This window comes from Elaeis guineensis, chromosome 5, assembly GCF_000442705.2.
Source record: "Elaeis guineensis isolate ETL-2024a chromosome 5, EG11, whole genome shotgun sequence".
Classification (NCBI taxonomy): Eukaryota; Viridiplantae; Streptophyta; class Magnoliopsida; order Arecales; family Arecaceae; genus Elaeis; species Elaeis guineensis.
The window spans coordinates 119,875,508-119,900,324 of NC_025997.2; the positions used below are offsets into that span (position 1 = coordinate 119,875,508).

General features: G+C 36.8%; 1 protein-coding gene across 3 annotated transcripts; it reads left to right on the forward strand.

The window, feature by feature from the left end:
* The first annotated feature begins 252 nt into the window (after nt 1-252).
* LOC105045516 (aladin) lies at nt 253-19,270 on the forward strand. Of its 3 annotated transcripts, none has more exons than XR_832069.4 (16): nt 253-443; nt 562-617; nt 937-1,098; nt 5,067-5,181; nt 5,322-5,421; nt 5,558-5,737; nt 5,998-6,056; nt 7,448-7,535; nt 7,628-7,703; nt 8,019-8,118; nt 15,669-15,720; nt 17,621-17,758; nt 17,887-17,974; nt 18,080-18,147; nt 18,293-18,387; nt 18,896-19,270. XR_832069.4 is itself a non-coding variant. In XM_010923827.4 (16 exons), exons 1-14 carry the CDS (start codon nt 386-388, stop codon nt 18,140-18,142), a joined length of 1,335 nt encoding a protein of 444 aa, XP_010922129.1. In that variant the 5' UTR covers nt 253-385; the 3' UTR covers nt 18,143-18,147; nt 18,350-18,387; nt 18,896-19,270. The 3 variants fall into 3 exon arrangements, 2 of the variants coding, with proteins under 2 accessions (XP_010922129.1, XP_010922130.1); XM_010923827.4 differs by having other exon boundaries at nt 18,350-18,387; XM_010923828.4 differs by lacking the exon at nt 18,293-18,387.
* Nucleotides 19,271-24,817: the final 5,547 nt, after the last annotated feature.

Sequence of the window (24,817 nt, forward strand, 5' to 3'; positions counted from 1 at the left end):
CTTTCCGCAGCTTGTATAATAAAACCACGTGAACCGGTTCGAACGAAAGGCCGGTCTAGATAGTGGCAGAAACGATTTTGATTGGGTTAGGACCGTGGACAGGCCCAATTGATTTTTTCAACCGGCCGGTCCGTTTCTCAAAACCGTGATTGACCCGTTTGTGGGGCACGTTTGGGCGTTTGGGTTAAGCTGACTCGACCGGGACGCACCACGGATTTCCGCTCCGCGGCGGAGGTCGCTATATATTCGAAGTTACTCGGTCTATTCGGTCGTCTCATAGAACCCTAATACGCGCGGAGAGCTTTTTCAAATGCGATCATTGCGTCTCTTCGAGTACTGAGGGAAGAGAAAAGAGCTTCGTTCCAGTTTCGATCGATCGTGGAGAATGCCGTGCTTTCCTCAACCTGGTGAAGTCACCATATGCGAGATTAATCGCGATTTGAGTACGAATCTTCTTCTTTTCTTGATACCCTATCGAAAAATTTCTGTGTGGATGCTAACCTTTTGTCTCTAATGGAAACAATGATCTATTTTTTTTTCTTTTTCTTTTTATTGTTCCAGTTACTGCGGAAAATCTCTCTAACGAGCGAGCCAAGGAGACCTACGGCAAAGTTCTCGTGAGTTATCTTGAAATTAAACTTCAAAACAGTATGATTTTTATTTTATGTTAATAGGTTCCATTAAATCACCATATCATACTTTTGGTAGGATGTTTATTGTGAAGTGACTGAAGGAAATGATGGTTCATTTCTTTCTTCCCTCTTTTTTGTGGTTATGATCCAATTTGTAAAGTTTCTTGAATAAATTATTTGTCTATTTTGTTTTGCCACCTCTTGTTGATGTTTTTACTTTTCTCTAGATTTGTTAGTAGAATAGCATGAGGATTTTACCTGAACAAGTTTAGGTTGTAGCTGAAGTTGGGATTGGTTTTTACAGGGAATTGTATTCAGTCCTATTCCTTTTCAACCGGATCTTCTTCTGCCCAATCAAGAGCAAGTTCCAGAACAAGAACATAGTGTTGCCATTTCAAGAAGTGTTCTGCATGGTTTGAAGGCGAGCATAACTGATTCCTTCAAGCGCATTTTCTTTCCCAATGATGTAAGTTGGTTGCTCATGCAATAGTTACATATCCTAATGGCAACCATCCTTGAGATTCCTAAAGATGGATGTGGTATACAAAGATTACCTGATTCTCATGCACATGTTTATGTTCATGCTTTGCTTAAATCGCATCCTACTCAGCATAATCACCATTATATAATTAAGATGTCGCTCTTTTTTTTGTTAATCGTGGTATTTTTTGTGGGCTCTTTATGCACTTATTGAAAGATTTTTATCACTAGAAGAAGGAAATGGGGCGGAGAAAAAAAGTAGTGAAGGAAGAAAATGGGTGTCTTCTTGCACAACCAAAACATTTTAGCAATCAAAAATTTCTTCATCTTTTGATTAAAACAGAAAAAAGTGCAGAGCTAATCTAACTTTGTCAATTAGTCTTAATTCAAGTGTTTACAGAATGATATCTTAAAATGAGGTTACTGTTGATCTCTAGATAGCTGTTTCTTATATATGTGTGTATGAGTTTGCAGACGAGCAGGTTCATCATACTATATTGTTGAAGTCTTGGGCCAGAAAATACTCCTAAATGAAAGGACAATTTAGAGGCAATAGATTTGAACCTCAACTACATTGTCTTTGAATTTCATCAAGCTACCCTAGATCTATGCAGTTTATAGACCAGGCAGAGAGATGTAATTATTAAGATTCTGGACTAGTCCATCTTGGATCACACCATTATTGAAGGTTGATCGGAACCACATGAGGTTGGTTAAGTAAGCAAGTTTCAAGTGTAGAACAGAACATAGATTTTCTTCCCTTATTTGTGTAAGGTATATATGTGCACACACACACAGAGAGAGAGAGAGAGAGAGAGAGAGAGAGAGAGAGTTGTCAAGAGGATTAGTTGTATCCCAGAAATATTATGGAGGTCAACAAAGTTGTATCTATTGTGTAAAATAGGGAAAGTTGTCTTTAGCTAATGTTGAAAATTTGAAAGTTGGATTGGTGAAATTTAATTTGCTTGCAAGATAAAAAGGAAAGCCAAGCTAACAAGAAAGGATAAGTTGTTTTGAATTAGTAGAAGTGTTTGAAATTTAAAATATTAATTGGACAGAATAGATTGATCACAAAGAAGGATTTGATTGCATTTAGAATGAAGCTAATAAGAGAGAAATAAAAAAAAAATCTTGATGGAGAGAGAGATATTTGTGGGAGAAAAAAGCATATGTAAGGGTCATGTGCGGAATGGGATGGAATTTAAACATTTTGGGAATCATATATTTGCTAGAACTGGAAATAAGTATGGGAGACTAGCAACGTGCATGGAATTTGGGAATTGAAGAAGATAGGGGATACATACGATGAGAAGCATGGAATTTCGTACTGGTCTGAATCGATTTGTACACCTTGAACCAGTCCAAACTGGCTCATACACCGCGTACCGAGCCAGACCGGTGGGGAACTGAGATGGTTTGGCCGGAAAAAAGGCATATCGGAGGGAGAGGGAAAGAGAGAGAAAGAGAGGAAGAGAGAGAAAGGAGGTGAGGGAGAGAGAGCAAACACTGCGGGAGGCTGGCGGTGGCCGGCTGCGGTCGTCGGAGGGCCGCGGAAGCCTCCATGGCTTGATTGTCGTCCGATAGGACTTTTAAACGAGTGAGAAAGAGAGAGAGAGAGGAGCGACGTATTGGAAGGAGGTCAGCCGACGAAGGGGCTGTCGGAGTTTTTTCGGTGGTTGCCGTGGCCATCGGACGGTGAAAATCACACAGGCAGAGCCATAGCCATAGAATAGGGACGATTGCCCTTGTTCATGTGTTGGATTTTTTTTTTTTAAAAAACGAAGATGAGCAGTGAAGTTGATAATCGATTTATTGGCTTCATTTTTTTAACATTTTTTAAAAAAAAATAAAAAATAGTGAAGTCGGCAATTGGTTTGCTGGCTTCATTTTTTATTTTTAAGAATATTTTAAAAAAACTTAAAAATAGTGAAGTTGGCAATCGATTTGCTGGCTTTGCAAACCGATTGCCATCTTCACTCAAACCAATTGTTGGTTTCACCGTAATCCACATTTAAAAAAAAAAAATTCATGAAACAGGGGCGATTTCTCCTAATTCACATTGCGACGCCGTAGGCGTTGAGTGCGTCATCCAACAGCCACGACCTTCGACTGGCCCCTCCAGTGGCTTCCTTTGCCTCATTTTCTTTCCCTCCCCCTCTCTCTCTCGATCGAGTGGCGGATGAAGCAGAGGCCTTCACAACCCTCCACATGCATCGATGGCCCTCTTGTGGCCACCACCGGCGTCTCCTCCAGCCACGGCCTCCCTCCTTCTCTATCCCCTTCCCTCCCCCTCCCCTCTTTCTCTCTTTCCCTCCTCCTGGCTTGCCTCTTCTCCTTTATGTCAGTTTGCGCCGGTCCAGTTTGGTACGGATTTGTACCGAACCATATCGCCGGCCGGCCGGCATGGGCTTTGATACCGAGTCCATGAATCTTGATTGAAAGTGTTGTGGGGTAGCAGTAAGTGACCACTAATTTAGATTAGTCATTGCATTTGTAATTTGTTAGTTTGGAGGTTAAGTGCAATAAATAGCATTACAAATATAAAGATATCTTGCATGATATGATTCTTTTCTTTTGCCCTTGAGGTAAATCAAATATTTAGAATGAAATAGGTTTTTTTAAGGCCTAGGGATTTTATAGGAAAGGAGGATTGCGGTGTTTATAAATGGATAAGACATAAGAAAGGAGACAATATGTGAAACTTGGCTTTATTGTAGGGGAGGAATCTGACACATCAAAAGAAATTAAGGGGGATTTGAAAGTAAAGAAAAGGGCATAATGAGGTGTGCAACAGGGAATCAATCATATTTTCTTTCTTGCTTCCTTTTGCTTTGGATTGCTTTTTGCTAATTTGGTGGGCATGGAAAAATGGCGGCAGCCTCGGTGTCATTCTGGGTCAGATTAAATTTGAATACCACATAAAATCAAATCCAAGACCAAATTTGATTGGTTTTTGTTGGATGTGTATCCAAAAATGAAAATGGTTCAACGTAGAAATGGGATTGTTATCACCATCAAACATGTGTAATTGCTTTTGTGAATACTTCTTCACTAATCTCTTATTAGGTGCTACTGCTAATATCAGTACAATTGCACTTCCAATCATTCTACCTGGTGATGCTATTCTTCCTGTCCTGGCTGAAGATTCTAAAAGCACCTTTTTATTTTAGTCTTTCAACTCTAATTCTTGTTTTTTCTTTATAGTTTCTGGTTCATTCTTTCATGTAGATTATGCCTGTGGCAATTTATTCATGACTGGGTCTTAATTGCATTCCACATTTGAATCTTGCACTAGTTTCAAATCCAAATACTGGAATATCGATGTTTCTATAGATCCAGATCATTTTCTTCTTCACTATTAAATTCATTTTTAGGGGAAATACTTTCCACACTGTATTACAAGCTGTCAGTGAGTTCATCTTGGTATTAGGATTGCATTTAGCAAGATTTGAATTGAGTTTGATAGTGCTATCAACTGTAATCATTCTTTTATGGAACCAAATTTGACCCGATCAAGTTTTATCACACAAATTCTTCAATGTATATATGGAACTTGAGGATTTGGATTCAAGATGAATTATTGACCTTATTGCAATGGTGGCTGAATTGTTTTACATGGTTGTAGCATAGATCAGGTATTGCTGGGGACATTAGATTTTTTGAGCTCAATGTTTGTGCTCTTGTAATGGATGATATCATGATGATTTTACTTTAATATCTTGACATTTTTACCTGCTCAGCTTCTTACACACACACACACACACACACACATACATACATGTATGTTTTATTTTGTTTTATATATATATATAATTTATACACATTTTAAACTATATGTTTTATTTTGTTTTAAGATGATTATGGTCATCTTAATTATAAATAAAAGATGACCAAAAATTAATTGATTGTTCTAGAGGACATGCTTTGCATTTTTCTTACTAACTGCTTTTACAGTTGAATATGTTAACAGAAGTTGATATTCAAGAAGTTTGTTGGCATCCACATAAGCACTGTCTAGCATTTATATCTGCACCAAATCAAGTTACAATACGTGATTATGAGGATCCAGGTAAGTGATTTCTTGTTTGGCATAAAGATGGTTTTTAGCTAGTCCTGCGTCCTACGGAAAAGAAGCTTGTAAAGCTTTTTCAAATATGTGCCCCAGCAGACTGCATTAATATTGAAGTTCATTACTCTTTGTGTGTCCAGATGGTAAAGATCCATGCATTTTGACCAGCGAATATCAAAGAGATATTATAACACTTGAATGGAGGCCTAACAGTGGCAAGATGCTCTCTGTTGCATGCAAGTAGGCACATGATTGCTGTACCTGCTCAAGGATATATTTGCATCATCTGATTTAACTATGTTGTTTGGCATATTTGCTAGAAGCCTAGAACCAAGCTGATAATACATTTCAAGCATCTAATTTATGTTAATTCCAGGGGTGGAATATGCATTTGGTCAGCATCTTATCCAGGTAATGCAGCACCTGTGAGATCTGGAAATACGGCATCCCTTGGTACTGTTTCTAGAGGCTCTGGTGTTCGTTGGATCCTTGTTGACTTTCTTCGAAGCCCAAATGGTGAACAAATAAGTGCACTTTGTTGGGATCCTAACGGAAGATATCCTATTCATCTCTTGAAACTTAGCAGCAAACCTGAGATAAATTATGCCTCTTCTTTGATTTTCTTGAACTGAAAATTGTAAGCCTGTTCTATAAGCAGAAGTGAAGTTACCTTTCAATGCCCTTATATTAAGATTTAATTCGACCTTAACTGCAATCTGGATCCAATGTCGTTGAAAGATTCTATCCATATAGTTTTAATGGTCTAGATCATGATTGTTCATAACTATGGAGAGTGATCCCTTGACATATCTTCACATATTTGGCATCGGCCTCATGTGAGAGTTCATCATTTACGATATGGGATGTTTCTCAAGGTATTATCAATAACCCCTTTTTTCATTAACTTATGCTTTGTCTTCAACCAATTTTATGTTATTACATATCATGCAGTAGTTAGCTGTCAGAGTTCTACTTCACTAGTATATTTACTTGGTTGTAATGCCATTTTGTCCGATTAGATATCATATCAAAATGCTCTTATTTTTTAAGATAGCAATTTATCTGGCTTTTATTGATTATCTTGCGATGACAATACTTAATGCTTTTACATAACAATTTCAAGATCTGATGAGCACACGTGGTGAAGCTGGACTAGAGTATTTAACAATTAATGTTGGCTAATTCTGATTTGATTGATTGATTTCTGCAGTAGCATGCTAAAACCTACTTTGATATTGTTAAGAGATGAACATACTCCTTTCCAGACTCTTATCTGCTTATAATGGTGCTTAAGGGCTGTTTGATTAGCTGTGATTATCATAAAAATGGATGATCACAAAGCCTGATCTTTTGTAAAGTATACTATATGAAAAACTTGAGTGGGAGACTTGTTTTTCATAACATTCTTATTGCAATTGTTATAACCTGTCACCTTTTCCAAAACAAGTTTCATGAAAAGCAACAGAACTAGCAATTTAATAAAACTTCATACTTTTTTGATTTTTCATTGTATTAATGAATCTGTTGGGCCGGGCTTTTTGCTTCTCAGTAGAACTCATAATTTTGGTTTTGCGAAAGTTCATTTTAGTAAAACCTAAGAACCAATCAGTCCCATAGATGGTGTCATTCATTCATCTAATCCATAACATTTGAAAGTTTGTTGCAACACCTTGGAGAAGGCATAATGTTTGAATGTTGATGTTAGATATTGATATGCATTCAGTGATGGTAGAAGCCATATGAAATAAAATGTATTACACAATGCTGCTATCTGATAAAATTTAGTGACTAGAACCCTCTAATCATCTTTGTTTCCCAATTGCATAAATTATTGGACTTAATTTCACTTATGGTAAGATATATTACTTATCTATTGTTATTGTGTCGTTGGCTAATAGCAATAACTTTCAGTTAGCGAACAACATACTGGCATCTTTTAGTATAGGAAATTGGAAACAATCTTGGATAGATCAGCAAAAGGTTTCATCTGTTGATAGCAAGGTTTGCCCACTCGGTATCGGTCCCTTATGGGTACCATGCTGGTACAGTGTCGATACGCCTAGTATAGGGGTCAGTTTGGCATAATGAGAATCGGTACATCTCTTGTACCAAGTCTCGGTTTGGTATTTGTATGGTACAATATACCCGGTGTAGTGCGGTGCAGACCGTACGACCAACCTTGCTTGATAGTTTTATCCCTGCATCAAATGCCAATGCTTTTTGTAAGATGGTCTTATCTTTTACTGCCAATTTTGTTGATCTACAGGTGTTGGAACTCCTATTCGACGTGGATTAGGCAGCATATCAATGCTTAAATGGTCACCAAGTGGAGATTACTTTTTGACCACAAAATTGTATAGTCAATTTCCTTTCTTGATTTATTTTGTTTTTCATGAATTTAAGTGGGTGATATTAATTTTGGAATTAATTTGAAACTTTTTTTCAGTGATGGAACATTTTACCTGTGGGAAACCAACACATGGACATCAGAACCTTGGTCTTCAACTAGTGGATATGTTACTGTAAGTAATATGATGGAACATAAATAGATCCTGATAGGATGTTTTATTGGAAAAAGATGGGTCATTTTCAATATTTTATTAGGAACAAAAGAAATTTGCCAAGGGGAAGAATTACTTCACATCGTGCAACTGCTGATATGTAGTTTATTTTACATTGCTAGGCCTCTGTTTTATTATATTTTCTTGAAACATGCATCTGCTAAACCATTGGTCTTTTTTTAAAGGAAAAAAGAAAAAACATATGAAGGCATTAAGAGTATCATTCCATAAGCATTAAGAATGTGTTACATCTGCCCCTTTTGTATCAATTTACAGGGAGCTACTTGGGATCCAGAAGGGCGTATGATACTGGTTTCATTCTCTAACTCAGTTACATTAGGTTCAATCCACTTTGCAGCAAAGCCTCCTTCACTAGGTATGATATTTAATTTATTTAGCCCCTTCAGAAAAAGATATTTGATTTGTTTAGAGGCTTTAGTTTATTTGTTCATATAATTTCCGCCTTATAACTAAACAAAATTATGTGTACTATTGTCATGCTTCAAATCTGGGACATAACACGATCATGCTATTGAGGAATGGGGCCTACGATAACATGAAGTCAATCAATCATAATCAGCTAAAATCCATAAAAAATAAGTTATAAAAAAGGATTCAATTTCATTATTCATCAAGTAAATAAATCAATATTGGTTCAGAGTGAATAAATCCAAAAGATAATACGAAATTCATATTCAAAATTTATTAGTAGTTGATTATAAGTCTATAATAATCCGATAAATTCAATTTCAACTGCAAATCTTCATGCTCACTGGCGTAGACCCTCCAGCTTAGATCATCCTTGCTTCTTAACCTTATTTGTCAGGACAGAAAAAGAAAAAAAAAGATATGAGCTACACCAGCTCAGTAAGTAAACCTTATACTATCTTACTCAGATCAAGCATAAGTTTATATATGCATCAATAAATCATTTAGAAAAGATGATTATCATTGAAATATAAAATTTTTATAATAACAATATATCATAAATCATTGATGCTCTTGCATATGCATAAATCATGCAATTTACATAAACATAGTTTTCAATGCATAGCATAAATAAATTCATAAATTATGTCAACATCGTATATAAAGTCATAAATCATTTGTCATTCTTTTCATATCATGATTCTTAATAATTCTCTCAGATTAAATGCTAAGGTCACTATTATACACATGATAAGGCCATAATTATGTACCAACTACTATTATCCGTTGGCAGGGTCGTATACCAATTACTATTATCCGTTGGCAGGATCGTATGCCAATTACTATTATCCGTTGGCAGGGTCGTATGCCAATTACTATTATCCACTGACAGGATTATATGCCAATTATTATTACCCATTGACAGGATCGTACATAGCTATCTGAGAGCCATTTTCCATATTTCTTAAGATAAGCATTTTTAAATCATATTTCATCAATCATATTTTCTTAAATCATGCATAAATAAGATACTAGATATTTTCATAAAATTCATAATCCATAAATAATCTTTAACAGTAAAACAATCGTGAAATCATTCCTTTTATAACAAGACATACATTTTATAAATATAGAGTTCATATTTCATAAAAAAAGTTATTTATATTAAAATATTCACAAATCACTATTTTATGATAAATCTTGAATTTTACAATGCATATGCTCGATCCTTATTTTATGAAAATATAGAATAATTTTTTTCGTGATAAAATAGTCAATAATTTCAAAAGCAAGTAAGAAGTGTCAGGATTATTTACCTTTTTTGCCTTAGCCCTTCAAACTTTGATAGATGAATTTATCAAATCTATTTAACATATTAAAAATATTATTAATTTTTATTTATTAATTCAAAGAAAGAAGACTGTAGATCTGGTGGTCAGTTCGATTGGTAGTCCGGATGTTGGGATAATTTAGGATCTTTCTAACCAAGAATCAGATGTAGGTGACTCGATCAAAGAATCATGAAGCATGAAGTGGAATCAAGGTTAAGATCAATCAATAGGTTCATCAATAGTAGGTTTCAAGGGCATTCGGCATGACTAGGGTGGGGTTCGATATCTTGCACGAATATTAAAGTAGTTTCGAATTTTTTTGGATACATCATCTCAAGTTCATACGATGGTCCATGAATCAAATGGAGAGAGAATAGAGGGAGAAAAATCCTAGAGAGGAGAGAAAACAAGAGGAGAGAGAAAATCTTTTTTTCCTCTCTTTTTCTTTTTTTTTTCTTTTCTTCTTTTTCCTTAGCTGAATAGGGGGGACGGGTGGTTTGTGGCTCTTGGCTGGAAGACCGACGATGGGTGGCGACGGCATGGGTGGAGGTCCGGCAGTGGCGACTGACGGTGGCGGAGCAAAGGAGGGCTGACAGCAAGCGGCCGACCAACAAAAGAAAATCATAAAATTTCAAAAAAATAAGGGACCACCCCTTTCTTTGAATTTTCTCCAATCATTGACCGATCACCGGTGGACAAGACCTTCGGAGAAGGTAGCAAGTAGGTGGGGGTCACGACCTAGGGGTGCAGCACCATGGGCAGCGGCGCTGGTGGTCGGAAAAGGGAGGGAGAAGGCTCGTTCAAAACAGAGAAAAATAGAGGTTCTTTTTGTAGAATTTTTGGCAAATCCGATGGTCGGCGGGGGTGCACGATACCGTGGAAAGGAGGGGAAGGAAGAGAGGAAGGAGGGTCGGGGCTTATCTCCATCACCGATGAGGTCTCTGACGAGGATTTGAGACGAACACGATAAGGGCGTCTGCGGTTTCAACGAGAAAAATCAAGGAAAATAAGAGGGGGGATCGTGTGCTCATCGTGGCCAGCCTTAGAGGAGAGGAGAGGAGATTTTTATAGGGCGAAGGGGAGGCTGAATCTTTTTCGGATTCGACTTCCTCTCCAGTGAGGTCACGTGGAAGAAGACTCCCAACGGGAGTCTTCAACATTTTCTTTTTTTCTTCTCTTTGGCTGCTTTGAGATTCGGATTATCACATTCTATCTTTCTTAAAAAAAAATTTCGTCTTCGAAACTTGACATACCTTTAGTTTCAAATAAGTGAGGATACTTTATCTTCATATTATCTTTATCATACTTTAGATCAGTTTCTGTCAATCCTAGTTTTCTTATGACGCAATTCTTAAATAAGGCATTAGTGAAAATAACTTTTCTTAAGTGAAGGGATAACATATAATGGCTTATTCAATTCTCTAAATATATAATTAAACTTGAAAGACACAACTGAAAAAAAAAATATATAATTAAACAACATATAGGCATCTATAGGTTGACTAGAATCATACCTGTAATGACTTGATCATATTGACATCCTGCTCAGACAAAGCAAATACTCATGCATTCTTTTTTTGATTTTGATCAGTAAGTTTGGCGGACTTAGAGTCATTCTTTTTATTAAGACAATCTCGTGCTAAATGTCCCTTCTTGCCGTACTCAAAGCATATTTCGAGTTTCTTATAGTAAGGCCCACTATGATTTCTACCACAGTACCCATAAGTCTCGGTTCCTTTCTTCTTATTAAAGTGGTTTTCTAAGTTGTCATGTTGGTCATTCTGAGTCCCAGTTGATCTAGACCTCTTTCTATTTTTTCTTTCTTGTTTTGATATTTTAATATCTGATTCAACTTTCAAAGTTCGTTCTAATACATCCTTATAGCCATTAAGAAGATGAAAGGACAAACGAGAGCGAAGTTTATATTCTGGACCATGCTCAAATTTATTTGTTTTGTTTTTTTCAGACTCTATAAGTTGGAGGCAAAATCGACCTAACTCATTGAATTTATTTGCATACTCCAGTATTGTCATATCATCTTTTTGCCTCAAATCCAAGAACTCATTTTTTTTCACTAATCTCACTGACTTAGAAAAATATTGATCATAAAATCTCTTTTTGAACTCCTCCTATGTTAATTGATTATCATTATTTTCATATGCAGTCTTTATTGCAGCCCATCAAAACTCACCATTTCTTTCTAGTATGGGAATGGCTAACCTAACCTTCACATCCTCAGGATACTGCAGTGCATTAAACATCTTTTCCATTTCTCGAATCCATATCTCTGCAACCAGAGGATCAGGTCCACCTTCGAACAGTGATGGATTAAGTCTTCTAAATCTCTCATAATATGACTCTAAAGATGGTGCAGGTTGAGAAGCAACTTGTGTCTGCTGTTGTTGAATAAGCTGGGCCACTACTTGGCATACTCCAGTAATGTCTGCCTGAGTGATCGGTGTATTAGGAGCCTGCTCAACTGATTGGCTGGTATTTTTTTTTGTAGTCCTTCTTGCTCTCTTATTGGCAGGATTCGTCGAGACTTCATTCTCTCTATTGCTCATTGTCATCTAGATAAAAAAATACTAGCATTAATTAACTTCTTTAAATGAGTAACGGAAACTCTAAGAAAAATTTGTCTATTCTTATTTAGTTAAACATGGTCTAACTAAATGAGACTTATTTATCCATTGCTAGACTTTTAAGTCTATCCATGATTAAACCTATTACTTTGATACCATATAATATCACGCTCTAAATTCGGAACATAATACGATCATGCTATCGAGGGATGGAGCCTACAAGAACACGAAGCCAATCAATTATAATCAACTAAAATCCATCAAAAATAAGTTATAATAAAAGATTCAATTCTATTATTCATCAAATAAATAAAGCAATATTGATTCAGAGCGAATAAAACCAAAAGATAATACCAAATCCATGTTCAAAATTCATTAGTAGTTGATTACAAGTCCATAATAATCCTATAAATTCATTTTCAACTGCAAATCTCTACACTCACTGGCTTAGATCCTTCAGTCTAGATCATCCTTGCTTCCTAACCTTATTTGTCTGGACAGAAAAAGAAAAAAAAATGAGCTATATCAGTTCAGTAAGTAAACCTTGCACTATCTTACCCAGATTAAGCATAAGTTTATACATGCATCAATAAATCATTTAGAGAAGATAATTATTATTGAAACATAAAATTTTTATAATAACAATATATCATAAATCAATGATGCTCTTGCATATGCATAAATCATGCAATTTACATAAACATAGTTTTCAATGCATAGCATAAATAAATTCATAAATCATGTCAACTTCGTATATAAAGTCATAAATCATTTGTCATTCTTTTCATATCATGATTCTTAATAATTCTCTTGGACTAAATGCTAAGGTCACTATTATACCGATGATAGGGTTATAATCGTGTACCAACTACTATTATCCATTGGTAGGGTCGTATACCAACTACTATTATCCGTTGGTTGGGTCGTATGCCAATTACTATTATTTGTTGGCAGGGTCGCATGCCAGTTACTATTATCCACTGGCAGGATCATATGTCAATTACTATTATCCACTGGCAGGATCATATGTCAATTACTATTATCCATTGGCAGGATTGTATATAGCTATATGAGAATCTTTTTTTATGTTTCTTAAGATAAGCATTCTTAAATTATATTTCATCAATCATATTTTTTAAATCATGTATAAATAAGATACTAGATATTTTCATAAAATTCATAATCCATAAATAATCTTTAACAGTAAAACAATCGTGAAATCATTCTTTTTGTAACAAGACATACATTTCATAAATATGGAGTTCATATTTCACAAAAAAGTCATTCATATTAAAATATTCATAAATTACTATTTTATGATAAATCATGAATTTCACAATGCATATGCTCGATCCTTATTTTATGAAAATATAGAATAATTTTTTTCATGATAAAATAGTCAATAATTTCAAAAGCAAATAAGAAGTGTCGGGATTTCTTACTTTTTTCGTCCTAGTCCTTCAAACTTTGATAGATGAATTTATCAAACCTATTTAACATATTAAAAATATTATTAATTTTTATTTATTAATTCAAAAAAAGAAGACTGTAGATCTAATGGTCAGTTCGACTGACAGTCTAGATGTTGGGATAATTCAGAATCTTCGTAACCAAAGATCAGATGTAGGTGACTCGATCAAAGAATCATGAAGCATGAAGTGGAATTAAGGCTAAGATCAATCAATATTTTCATCAATAGTAGGTTTCAAGGGTATTCGACATGATTAGGGTGGGGTCTGACATTTTGCACGGATATTAAAGCAGTTTTGGACTTCTTTGGGTACATCATCTCAAGTTCATACGAGGGTCCATAAATCAGATGGATAGAGAATAGAGGGAGAAAAACACTAGAGAGAGGAGAGAGAAATTTCTTTTTTTTCTCTTTTTCTTTCTTTTTTTCTTCTTCTTTGGCTGAACAGGGGGGACAGGTGGTTTGTGGCTCTTGGCCGGAAGACCGGAGATGGGTGAGGGCGGCTCGGGTGGAGGTCCGATAGTGGCGGCTGATGGCGGCGGAGCAAAGGAGGGCCGACGGCAAGCTGCCGACCAACAAAAAAAAATCATAAAATTTTGAAAAAACAGGGGACCGCCCCTTTCTTTGAATTTTTTTCGATCATTAATCGATCACCGACGGCCAAGACCTTCGGGGAAGGTAGCAGGTAGGGGGGTCACGACCCAGGGGTGCGGCACCATGGGCGGCGGCGCTGGTGGCCGGAAAAGGGAGGAGAAGGCTCATTCAAAATGAAGAAAAATAGGGGTTCTTTTTGTGGATTTTTTGGCAAATCCGATGGCCGACGGGGGTGCACCATGCCGTGGAAGGGAGGAGAAGGAAGAGAGGAAGGAGGGTCGGGGCTTACCTCCGTCATTGGTGAGGTCTCCGGCGAGGATTTGAGACGAACACGATCAGGGTGTCCGCGCCTTCAACGAGAAAAATTGAGAAAAATAAGAGGGGAGATCCGGTGGTCTTCGTGGCCAGCCTTAGAGGAGAGGAGGGGATTTTTATAGGGCGGAGGGGAGGCCGAATCCTTCCCAGATTCGACTTCCTCTCCGATGAGATCACGCAGAAGAAGACTCCATGCAGGAGTCTTCAACATTTTTCTTTTTTTTTTTGTCTCTTTGGCTGCTTTGAGATTCGGATTATCACAACTATGGTCTCGATTGGAAGAATATCTCCATTTATACTCTCCTTGACTAAGTTTATGTTTACTTCATTCTTAGCCTCTGAGGAAATTCATCCACTGATAATTAAAATGTTTAGCTTACTCTTGTCATCAATCTCTGTCCTTTGTGGATATAGTTATCTTAATTAAACTGAATGTTTGTGAGTTTTGCTTGATCATCATGATTCAAGCTTTTGTCCCATCAAAATGGTCAGTTATCAGTTTGGCACATTACTATCATGTTTAGAAGTGTTGTTAAGTGCATTTACACAAGACTTGATCATCATGATTCAAGTCTTGTGTTCCAATATATGTGCATTTTAATGTGCATCCAGTGCCTACAGAATGCACCAATAATGACGGCCAAGCTAGCTGGCTCCCATCTCCTCTATCTGATGTTGTTTGACCATGCTTGTGGTGTAATATAGATCTTTTGATGTAAATTCATGGTATTCTGGTTCTATATCATGGATGCTATGCTATCTCCCCTCCATGTTTAACTTTATTTTATAACTCAAACATATTCACAGAATGTCATACCTCCTTCTGTGCCAAAAAAATGAAATACCTACTTACCCTAGTTAATGCACAGCCAGTCATTTAAATCGAGATGTAAATTTTGCTTGATCTATGAACTATGATTGTACATGGCAGCTGCTCATATTGTTTTCTTACTTACAACTTTAGTATCTGCTTCACCTCATATCCACTGGATTCAGTAATCAATAGCTTTTGGGGTTACTTAGTGTCTGTTCTGATTGGCTTCAACCTTCTACTACATTATTATACCAATATAAAACCCTAATATATCTGATCCTCTATAGCTATAGTTGTATTGCATGCTATCATATAATATATTTATTCAGGGTCTTGTTACTGTTAAGGCGGCTGACCATATTCTTATTAACTATGTCTTGTTTACCTCAGATGCTCACCTGTTACCAGTTGAATTGCCAGAAATTTCCTCTCTGACTGGCAGGTAATGGAAGTCCTACTGCTTTAGTTGATTTTGGTTGTGCTATCCCTTAAGCCTCTTCAAATCATATTTCTTGACATATATAATGAGAATAGTTGATCAATTGAATGTCTAGCCATGTCAGTCATTATTATGCTGTTGAATTTACCGGCACAACCAAATGCAATTCAATTTTTGTTTCTTTTAAATTAATTTGATTTGTTGCATTATTCAAAATTTAACTATGGTAATTAATGTTCGTGTGAATATTTCCTGAATTTTAACAATTTTTAGTGCAAAACCTGGCACCTGAATAACAGTCATAGATAGTGCCTATAAGGAGGATTTGAGTTAAACTCTAGATATATCAACTATAAATCATCTTTGTTGGATTATTTTCATATTATACTTATTAAAAACTTCAGAAAGATGTTGTCTAAATATGTATCGTCCAATGGTGTGTCAGTGTGTCTCAGACAACCTTACAGTCCATAACGTTAATCAGAAATGCTTCTCCCACATGTTGCTGTTAGCTTGATGAATTAAGATATAATATTTTGCAATCAGCTCACAACCTAATGGCAACCCTCTATCAATTGTTGATGATTCTTGACCAAGGTCACTTTAGGTGAGAGTGGCACATATTTAGTACAAATATTGTAAGGTAGACATTCATGTATGATTCTATTTGGAAAAAAAAAAGGACTGATAGTTTGGCCATGAAAATGATATAACCTATTAACAATTGGTGATGGGTTTCGCTGTCCGTCTACAGAAACATTGTATTTTTAGATCCACTGAAAAATTTACGAATCTTTCATTGTAATTCAGAAAGTGCATGAAATAATTTTTTGCCTGTTTTTTAAATGTTCAAGCTGATTCAGGAATAAATTGCGTATAACGTGCATATTGACTGACAGTTGTGTGGCAAACAATGGGGTGATGGTCATACTCTTTTAAAATCTGCGTTTATTTGGGCCAATAACTTATCAATTAGTCTAGTTTGCTTCCAGTATTTCTTAAGTTCCTAACGTAGATTATGTTGTCTGAACTCTGAAAGAAGATTTTCACTGAGTACTCCTATCTGATGCAATGGATTTTGGTGCGCAATAGACAGCTATGGGACAGAACCTGATTGTTCCTCCATCTCTTGTATATTTTATGTTTTCACAGAGCAGCTCTCTCTGATTGGAGTAATGATGTGTTACTCTGGAAGTTGATATTCCATATTTAGTATATACTGATTTATTGCAATAACAGACTATGCTTTACAGATGCCTTTTTATCTGTGAAGAAAAATATATATTCATTGTTTTATCATATCCCAGCTGTATCATATCCTAATTTTTTAGGATTTGCGGTATTCTCTTATCTGCATTATGTTGCATCCTTATCTTGTATTTGTGTTGTTTATGCTCCATTCACATATGTAAATACACACTTAAATATACCCGAGAGATTTTGTTAAGATTTTATACAGGATAAATTCCGTAAATTATTGTCATGCACAATTTATCAAAAGAAGAAAATTTTTCCAAATTTAGTAGGGAATCATGTATGCCCATTGTAGTTTTATTTCCCTTTATTCTTTATGTTGGGGGGGGGGGGGGGTGCGGTGGGAATGGATTAGGCCGGTGGAGGGGAGGTGGTCTGATAAAGAGGTTTCAAATAATCTCATCTAATGGTGTCCTAATAAAATTCATTATATGGAAACATTACAAAGCAGAACAGAATGTAATATGTTCCATCCATGTTGCTCATAGCTCTTTCCCATAAATTGAATCATCATACCTGATACCCTTGTTTTTCAAGCTGCTGATTTCTAGGATTTCTTATGGTAGTTCTATAAGCATTCAATTGGCATCCTTGATTATGTTAATTCATGCATCTGATTTCTTTTCCCCATTTTTTGTGCATTTCTCAGCCGGTGCATTGAAAAAATAGCTTTGGATGCCTCTGGAGAGCGATTGGCATTGTCATACAAAGGTGGTGATGAGATGTACAGTGGTCTTGTTGCAGTGTATGACGTTAGAAGGGCACCACTTGTCTCAGCATCATTAGTGTTAGTGCTGTCTCATGTCTTCTGCCAGTATTGCTATCCTATTGGCATCAATTTCATCATTTGTCTTCTGTTGTAATATCATACCTTGAGTATTTACTAATGAAGGAATTTTCCCTTGAAATATGTAGCGGGTTCATTAGAGGGCCTGGAGAGAAGCCAAAACCACTTGCATTTGCTTTTCATAACAAATTCAAACAGGGACCTCTTCTGTCTGTGGTAAGAAAGATTTACAATCCTCATCCTAAATATTAGGAGCAAACTAATTTTGCATACAGGCACATATACATGAGACATCTTGCCACAATTTAACTATTAATGCAGTGTTGGAGCAGTGGCTGGTGTTGCACATACCCCCTCTTATTTCGGTCGCATGTACTTCCTTAACTGTGGTAAATCTCTATACCTCAGGATGCAAATTAGATAATTGCCACAAATCAATTTACATGTCTGGATGGCTAGATTTTACCCATGTCTTTATAGAACTATTTAAGTCTTCAAAATTAGATCATCCAAATTTCGTAAATTTGTTTGCAGCTGCTTTGCTGGTGGATTTATTACCTGTAATGTAGTTTTCTTGATGTGGTACCACAGACTGGATGATATGCAGTATGATCAAGCAATTGATTCCTGTAAGTCTTTACCATGAACTGAATCGCATCAATAAAAATGTAGTTCCTTGGCGTAACTTGAGATCCTTCTCGAACATCTACATTGAACTTGCCTGGGAAAAATTTAGATTGCTGAGATAGTTTCTCTTTCAATTGTTTGTCTAACTGATCACCGAGCAAAAGTTTAGCTGGTGGTGACTTAAAATTCAGTTTACAACTTGCAAATTCATCCAATTGAAAAAAAAAAATAGTAGACTTATTAATCCATGTTGACTATTATTTTATTAATCCATATACATACAAACTTAACGTATTAAACTCCAAGGTAAAATTGCATGCATTTTGAGCATGAACTTCCCTCCTTTCTTTCTAACCAAGTATAATACATGTATTATATGCTAGGTAATGAAACTAAACAGTAAACACAAATAATCAAAGCATCAATATATGGTAGCAAACAACTTTGATTCACAGCTGATTTTTGGTTTATTTGCATGTTGTGTCGAATTTTTATGTCAACAAATTTCAGGTTTTTTCCCCGTTATGTATGGGTATCTTTAAAGAAGGTGAGGACCATTGCGCGTGCCATTATGGGTCTTCAAGACATGGTTGCCGTGAGTTCATGAGTATGGCTTGGAGCAAACTGAGAAAGGGAAGGACAGTTACAAGTCAAAGGGAATTTATATGTATGTTGTGTATATCAGATCTGTTACAGGAGAGCGATTTGACATTCTTAATTTTGACAGCCATTGCTACCAGCTGTTAGTTGCCCTTTGAGTGGCTCTAAGAACAAACTCCTACCTTTGAGAGGGTTCATTTAGATTGTCTATAATAAGAACAACTAATAATCGATCTTTGTTGTTCAACATTTTAAATGCAAAAAGTATGCTTTTATGGAGCAGCAGCATTAAGGAGTTCACGAAAGTGAGGAATTTGAAGCTCGGCACCAATTGAAAATAGCTTTTGATTTTGGCCAACAACGTTGTCTGGATTGAAGGACATAGCGGATATTTTATAGGCGACCAGAGCTTGAGCCATTTAGCCTGGAAGGGGATGTTTTGTACGCTATCAGAGCTCAAGTCATTTAGGCTGTAAGATACAAATGGATCCTACTAGTTTCGTGATAAATTGTCTCAATGAGCTCGATCTTATCTTGCCTTAGACCAACTAATTAAATCTGACAAATTTTCTGACAACTAAGACTGGCCGGTTGACGGCCATTAATGGTGCCTTGAAATGTTACATGGGCATGCACATTTTGGGGTGAGATTGTCCTGAATATCCAGCCTGAGATACGTGGTCTGAGATTGGGCCAATCGCTTTCATACAAACTGTTAGATACTCATATCGCATAAGAGGTATGAATGCAATGCTAAAACTGATCTAGAGGTAAATATTGATTGGTTATTTTGCTAAGAAAATGTTTGATTCGCCACTAGAATTGGAATGTAATAGAATGGGAATCAGAAAATGGCCGTATTTTTTCACGTGTTTGGATCATGGTCAGGTTGAATTCTAGAAGAGAATAAGAATTGGGTTTTGGGGATTGGGATATTCCCATTCTCCCTCAGGAATCCGAATGTGAATGGAAATTTTTCTAACCAAATGGTTAGAACGGGAACCATCCATTTTCTTTTCCATTTTAAGTCCAACTCCAAACCAGGCAGAGATGAGAGAACTTCCCAAATTTGATAAGGCAGCTCAATATCAATCAGATTTCATTGGAGCTCATTAGGCTGAACTTAGCCAAGCACTGGCTTGGTAGAACTCGACCTACCAGCATAAGTTCAGGCTGAGCCCAAGAGTACGTATAGCCAGCTGATACCTGCAATCAGAGCAGCCTCCTCCCCCACCCCCCACACTCTCCCTTCTCTTTATTAGCTGCATGAGCAAGTATTGGAAAGTATGGATGGTTGAACTAATTGATTAGTTGGAATCAGCTACTTTGGTGGGTACCTGCACCTGGGCTGGAAACGGATCAGATATGACATATCTTTGTGTCCATTTCTATTGTGCAAATGTGCATGCAGATACGAATAGTAGCGAGATAACAAAAATAAATAAATAAATAAAATCATATTCATGTTTTTGAAGGAAATAAATACAAATCAAATATTGAAGGTATAGATATACATATGGATATCAGATGATCAAATATTATGATTATACAATTGAAGGCAAATTATAGGAATACCCATTCAACTTTAGTCTAATTTCATTTGTAACTTTAAAAAGTGTCAGATTAATCCTTTAAATTTTCAAGATGTTCCAATATGATCTACCGTTTATCTTTGTTAAAGGAATGATATCATGTAACTATTATATGACATTATTATTAAATAAAAATGATCGAATTATCTTTATCTCTATCTTCTCTCTCCTCTTTCCTATCCGATTGATCCCCTTTCTCATTCTCCATTCTAATGCCAACATCTCTCCTACCTCTTCCATATTTTTCTTCTTCCTCATCCCCTTCTACTCCTCATCGACCTCCTCTTCTAAATCTGCCTATAAGCATTCTTTCTCCAATGTGATTCCCTCTATCCCTATCCATTTCTCATCAGCGATTTCTCATTTCTCCTTCTCTTTTCCCTCACCTACTTCTCCTCTTCCAAGTTTGGTTGTGAGTCATCTCCCTTCATGATGACTCCCTCCATCTCTGCCTACATCGTCGGCAAACTCTCGTTCCCCCTCCCCCTTCCTCCTCTCCAACTTCTTCTCTTTTAAGCCAACACATATCCCTCTCTACGATAGGTCTCATCACCTCTGCCCTTTTCTTACTGACAACTTTTCCTTCCCCGCCTCTCCTTCCTCATCTGTTATTTTTCCTCGTCCTCCTCCAAGCTCATCCACGACCTCTCCTTGCCCCTCCTTTTTCACTTCACCCACTTTTCCTTCTCTTCCTCTAAGCTCGCTCATGACCCCTCCTTTGTGGTGGCTCCCTCCACTTTCACCATTCCTTGCTGTCAGTTTTTTTCTCTGTCTCCTTCCTCCTCACCTACTTCTCCTCTTCTAAACCCATCTATGACTGCTCTCTCCCCTTCCTCCTCTCATTTCTTCTAACCCCTTCTCCTCCTCTTCCTCCTCCAATTTTGGCTACGAGGCTTTTGACGCCATCCTCCCACTCTATGCTGACCTCTGTGATCCCACTGTCTCTATCCTTGGCAACTTTCTCCATCTCCATTCCTTTCTTAACGATGTTTCGAGCAAAAGATATTTTTATCTATTAAAATGAAAGGCTAACACTGTTTGTTGATAAGTGAACGATAAAATTACATTAGAATATCTTGAAAATTTGAAAGATTAATTTAATATTTTTTTAAAATTAAAAAGATATAAATAAAATTGATCTAAATTTAAAGAAATGTTCCAATATTTTATCCTAAAATTAAAGGTTTCATTAAAGGAAATATAAATTAAATCAATATGTTAATATTATTATTTATTGTTTTTGAAAATTTATGAATATTGTATAAGATAAAATAAGATTATAAATAAACTCGGATATTCAGATAAGAATCAGATAGTTGCCTATTCATATTCATATTTTTTTTTTTTTGATATATATAGATACAGATATAAAAAAAAATTAGTTATAATAATGTAGTATTCAAATGGATATCATTTGGTCAATTTTCCCCCTTCCTCGCACCAGCGTTCTTTTCTCTGGGTGTGCAAGTACTGTTTATATTAACCAGATGTACATTCCCCACCGGGTCCCTATGTAGACCTAGTAATTTATCCTTCTACTTGGTTTATTTTTCTGATCCGCAACTACAATTCAAACAACAAATGTAGCTCCATACAGAATACAGCACATGAGACACCTAATGCAAACAAGATATGAAGGATATGTACATGCACCAACAACGTAGGCCTTGTCTGAGATTTAGGGGTCTAGAAAAACGAAGGTGACATGACAGCCTCCATAATAACGCTCTCCCGTCCCTTTAAAGGTCCAGAGGAAAAATTTACAGAAGACGAGAGATAGAGAGAGAGAGCGAGCGAGCGAGCGAGCGTATCATGAAAGAGATATGTTGCGTTCAATTTTCTATCATTTGTCATTAAAAATAAATATTTATAAAATAATATTTATATTGATCAAATTTATATTTATTTATAAAATAATATTTATACTGATCAAATTTATATTCATTGAAGATCCTACGATGCTTAAGTTAGAGAAAAAAGTTAATGAACAGTAGATGTCAATATTCAAAGTAGCAGAGTTTTGATCAGAAGTGATTTATCAGTTCTGTTTTCCTTATTCTCTTTTAAGATAATGTTCTCATAACCGTCGGATATGATCCCATATTTTATGACGCTAAATCATCAGACCATAATCATATAGTGGATTATTAATTTTTTGATTATGGTGCCGTGATGTGCGGCCGATAATCGTTTGTGATGGTTAAGACATATTGAGCAGATTAACCGTCTGTATATCAATAGTAGGCATGATCGTCAATTGGTGATTTTGCTGTATCGTCGGTCACCGACCATAAGTCGGTGATATTTGTTCAATCAGTTGATGAAGAGTCGGAGTCGTCAGTTCGGCCAATGCTCCATCGAAATCGTGCGTTCGATCGGTCGACTATTGCCAAATCAGAGTCGATCAGTCGGAGTCATACATTCGATCGGTCGACTATTGCTGAGTCGAGGTCGTAGAGTTAAACCCAACAGTTGCCCCCACTCTCAAGTCTAAAGTGATCCAACATGTAAATTGTCACATGATTTATCACATTAGACGAAGAGAGTTCTATCACATCGAGCCCCGACTTTGACGTCGTTTCCTCCGAGATACGGATGATCGACTATTTTGTCATATTGGTAGGTACAGTCGTTAGTTATACTAATCGGATGATTTGGTATCGGTTGTCAGTGTCAAGCGTTGTTTCGGAAAGTCGATTCGGCATCAAATAATATGATTCTGACAAGTAAATCTGTTCCACGTGTCCGGATATTATTGGGTCGAAATTATTCATGCGGATAGGGGTGACGTGGTTTAATCTGGAACAGATGCGTCAAACCATCCGACCAATGATCGGTCCAGATGTTACCACGTGTCGTCATCTGATGGATCTTCAATTTGACTGCTCTCATCATGACCGTTGAGGGATCCTATATATATAGGATTGCTCTCAGCTAAATTTTTACTTTTCACTATCTTTGGTGGTGTTGGGACTCTGCCGGGTTGTTGCTCCAACACCCAAGGTTATTGCTCACAGCCTTCAGGTCAACTTTGCCTTTCTTTTGAATCTTTTCTTCTTTCTTCTAAAATCTTCTATCTTCTTTAGAGTAATTCTCATGGCTAGGGCTTCTCCTTCTCGAAAAGATCGATCGGAGAATCCGACTGATGAGTCCCAATCGAGTCCAGATGTGGAGTCCTCTTCACTTTCGGAACCGAATGTTGAACGGCTCCGAGAGCAGTTTTGTATCCCGGGGCAGTTTTAACTTTTCGCCTCCGGAGCCGATGGTCGGGTGAATAACCCACTTTCGGACTAGGTGGCCTTCTATGTCGAAGATCTTCGGATGGATCTTCGATTTTCGATTCCGAAGTTTGTCCGAAATATTTTGGATTATTACGGACTTTGCCCGGCTTAGCTGGCACCGAACTCTGTCCAACTGATAATTAGCTTTGCCTTGCTGCGTCGGATGTTGCCGACCATGCTCCGTCATTTTCTTTTTCGAGCCTTCTTTATCCTCCGACCTCATCCGAAGGTCCGAGGGTGGTGGTTCTTCAATTTTCGAAAAGACCTTTCCTTTATCACTGATCTTCCATCGTCCATTCATGAATGAAAGAACCAGTTTTTCTTTACTTCTTCTTCACTTTCTTGAGGTTTTCCTTCTCGTTGGAGCGATCCTCGTACCGGCCCCAACAATAACAGCCGGATAGAGATCGATGACCAGGAGGACTTTCACTGGCTGAATGATATGTCGGTACCGAAGCAGAAAGAGGTTGTAACCGAACAGGCTCTTTTTGATGCCGACCTTAGTTCGTTTCCTCGTCTAGGTATAGTATAGCTGGTCAGTTATTTTTGATTTTCTTTTTACTTGCTGAATTGTACTGATCTCCATTGTACTTGCAGCCATGCAGTAGAGGGTGCAGGTGTCGAGTACCGACATTCGTCTTCTTTAGTCCCACATCGGTTAGAGTCAAGAGAGAGTATGGCTTATATAGATTAGAATCTTTTCTCCCACATGAGACACCTTTTAAAGGGCAAAATCATGAGACTCTAAATGACCAAGGCCCACTGAAGCTTAAAGCCCACTAAAATCCAAAGATGGTCATGAGCCAAAACGGACAATACTTCACGTATGTGAAGATCCGATCCCTTAACCCATAACCACAATATTAATGCCGTCTGTAAGAAGCCTCCTCTCCACACATACTCCCTCTTGATTGGAAAATGTAGAGAGGACTTCTTTAATCCCACATCAGGTAGAGTCA

Coding starts and splice junctions, on each gene's coding strand:
- LOC105045516 (XM_010923827.4), top strand. CDS start 386: ATGCCGTGCTTTCCTCAACCTGGTGAAGTCACCATATGCGAGATTAAT. Junction 5,422..5,557: donor ATGCTCTCTGTTGCATGCAA/GTAGGCACATGA, acceptor TGTTAATTCCAG/GGGTGGAATATGCATTTGGT. Junction 17,975..18,079: donor AGGGACCTCTTCTGTCTGTG/GTAAGAAAGATT, acceptor CTATTAATGCAG/TGTTGGAGCAGTGGCTGGTG.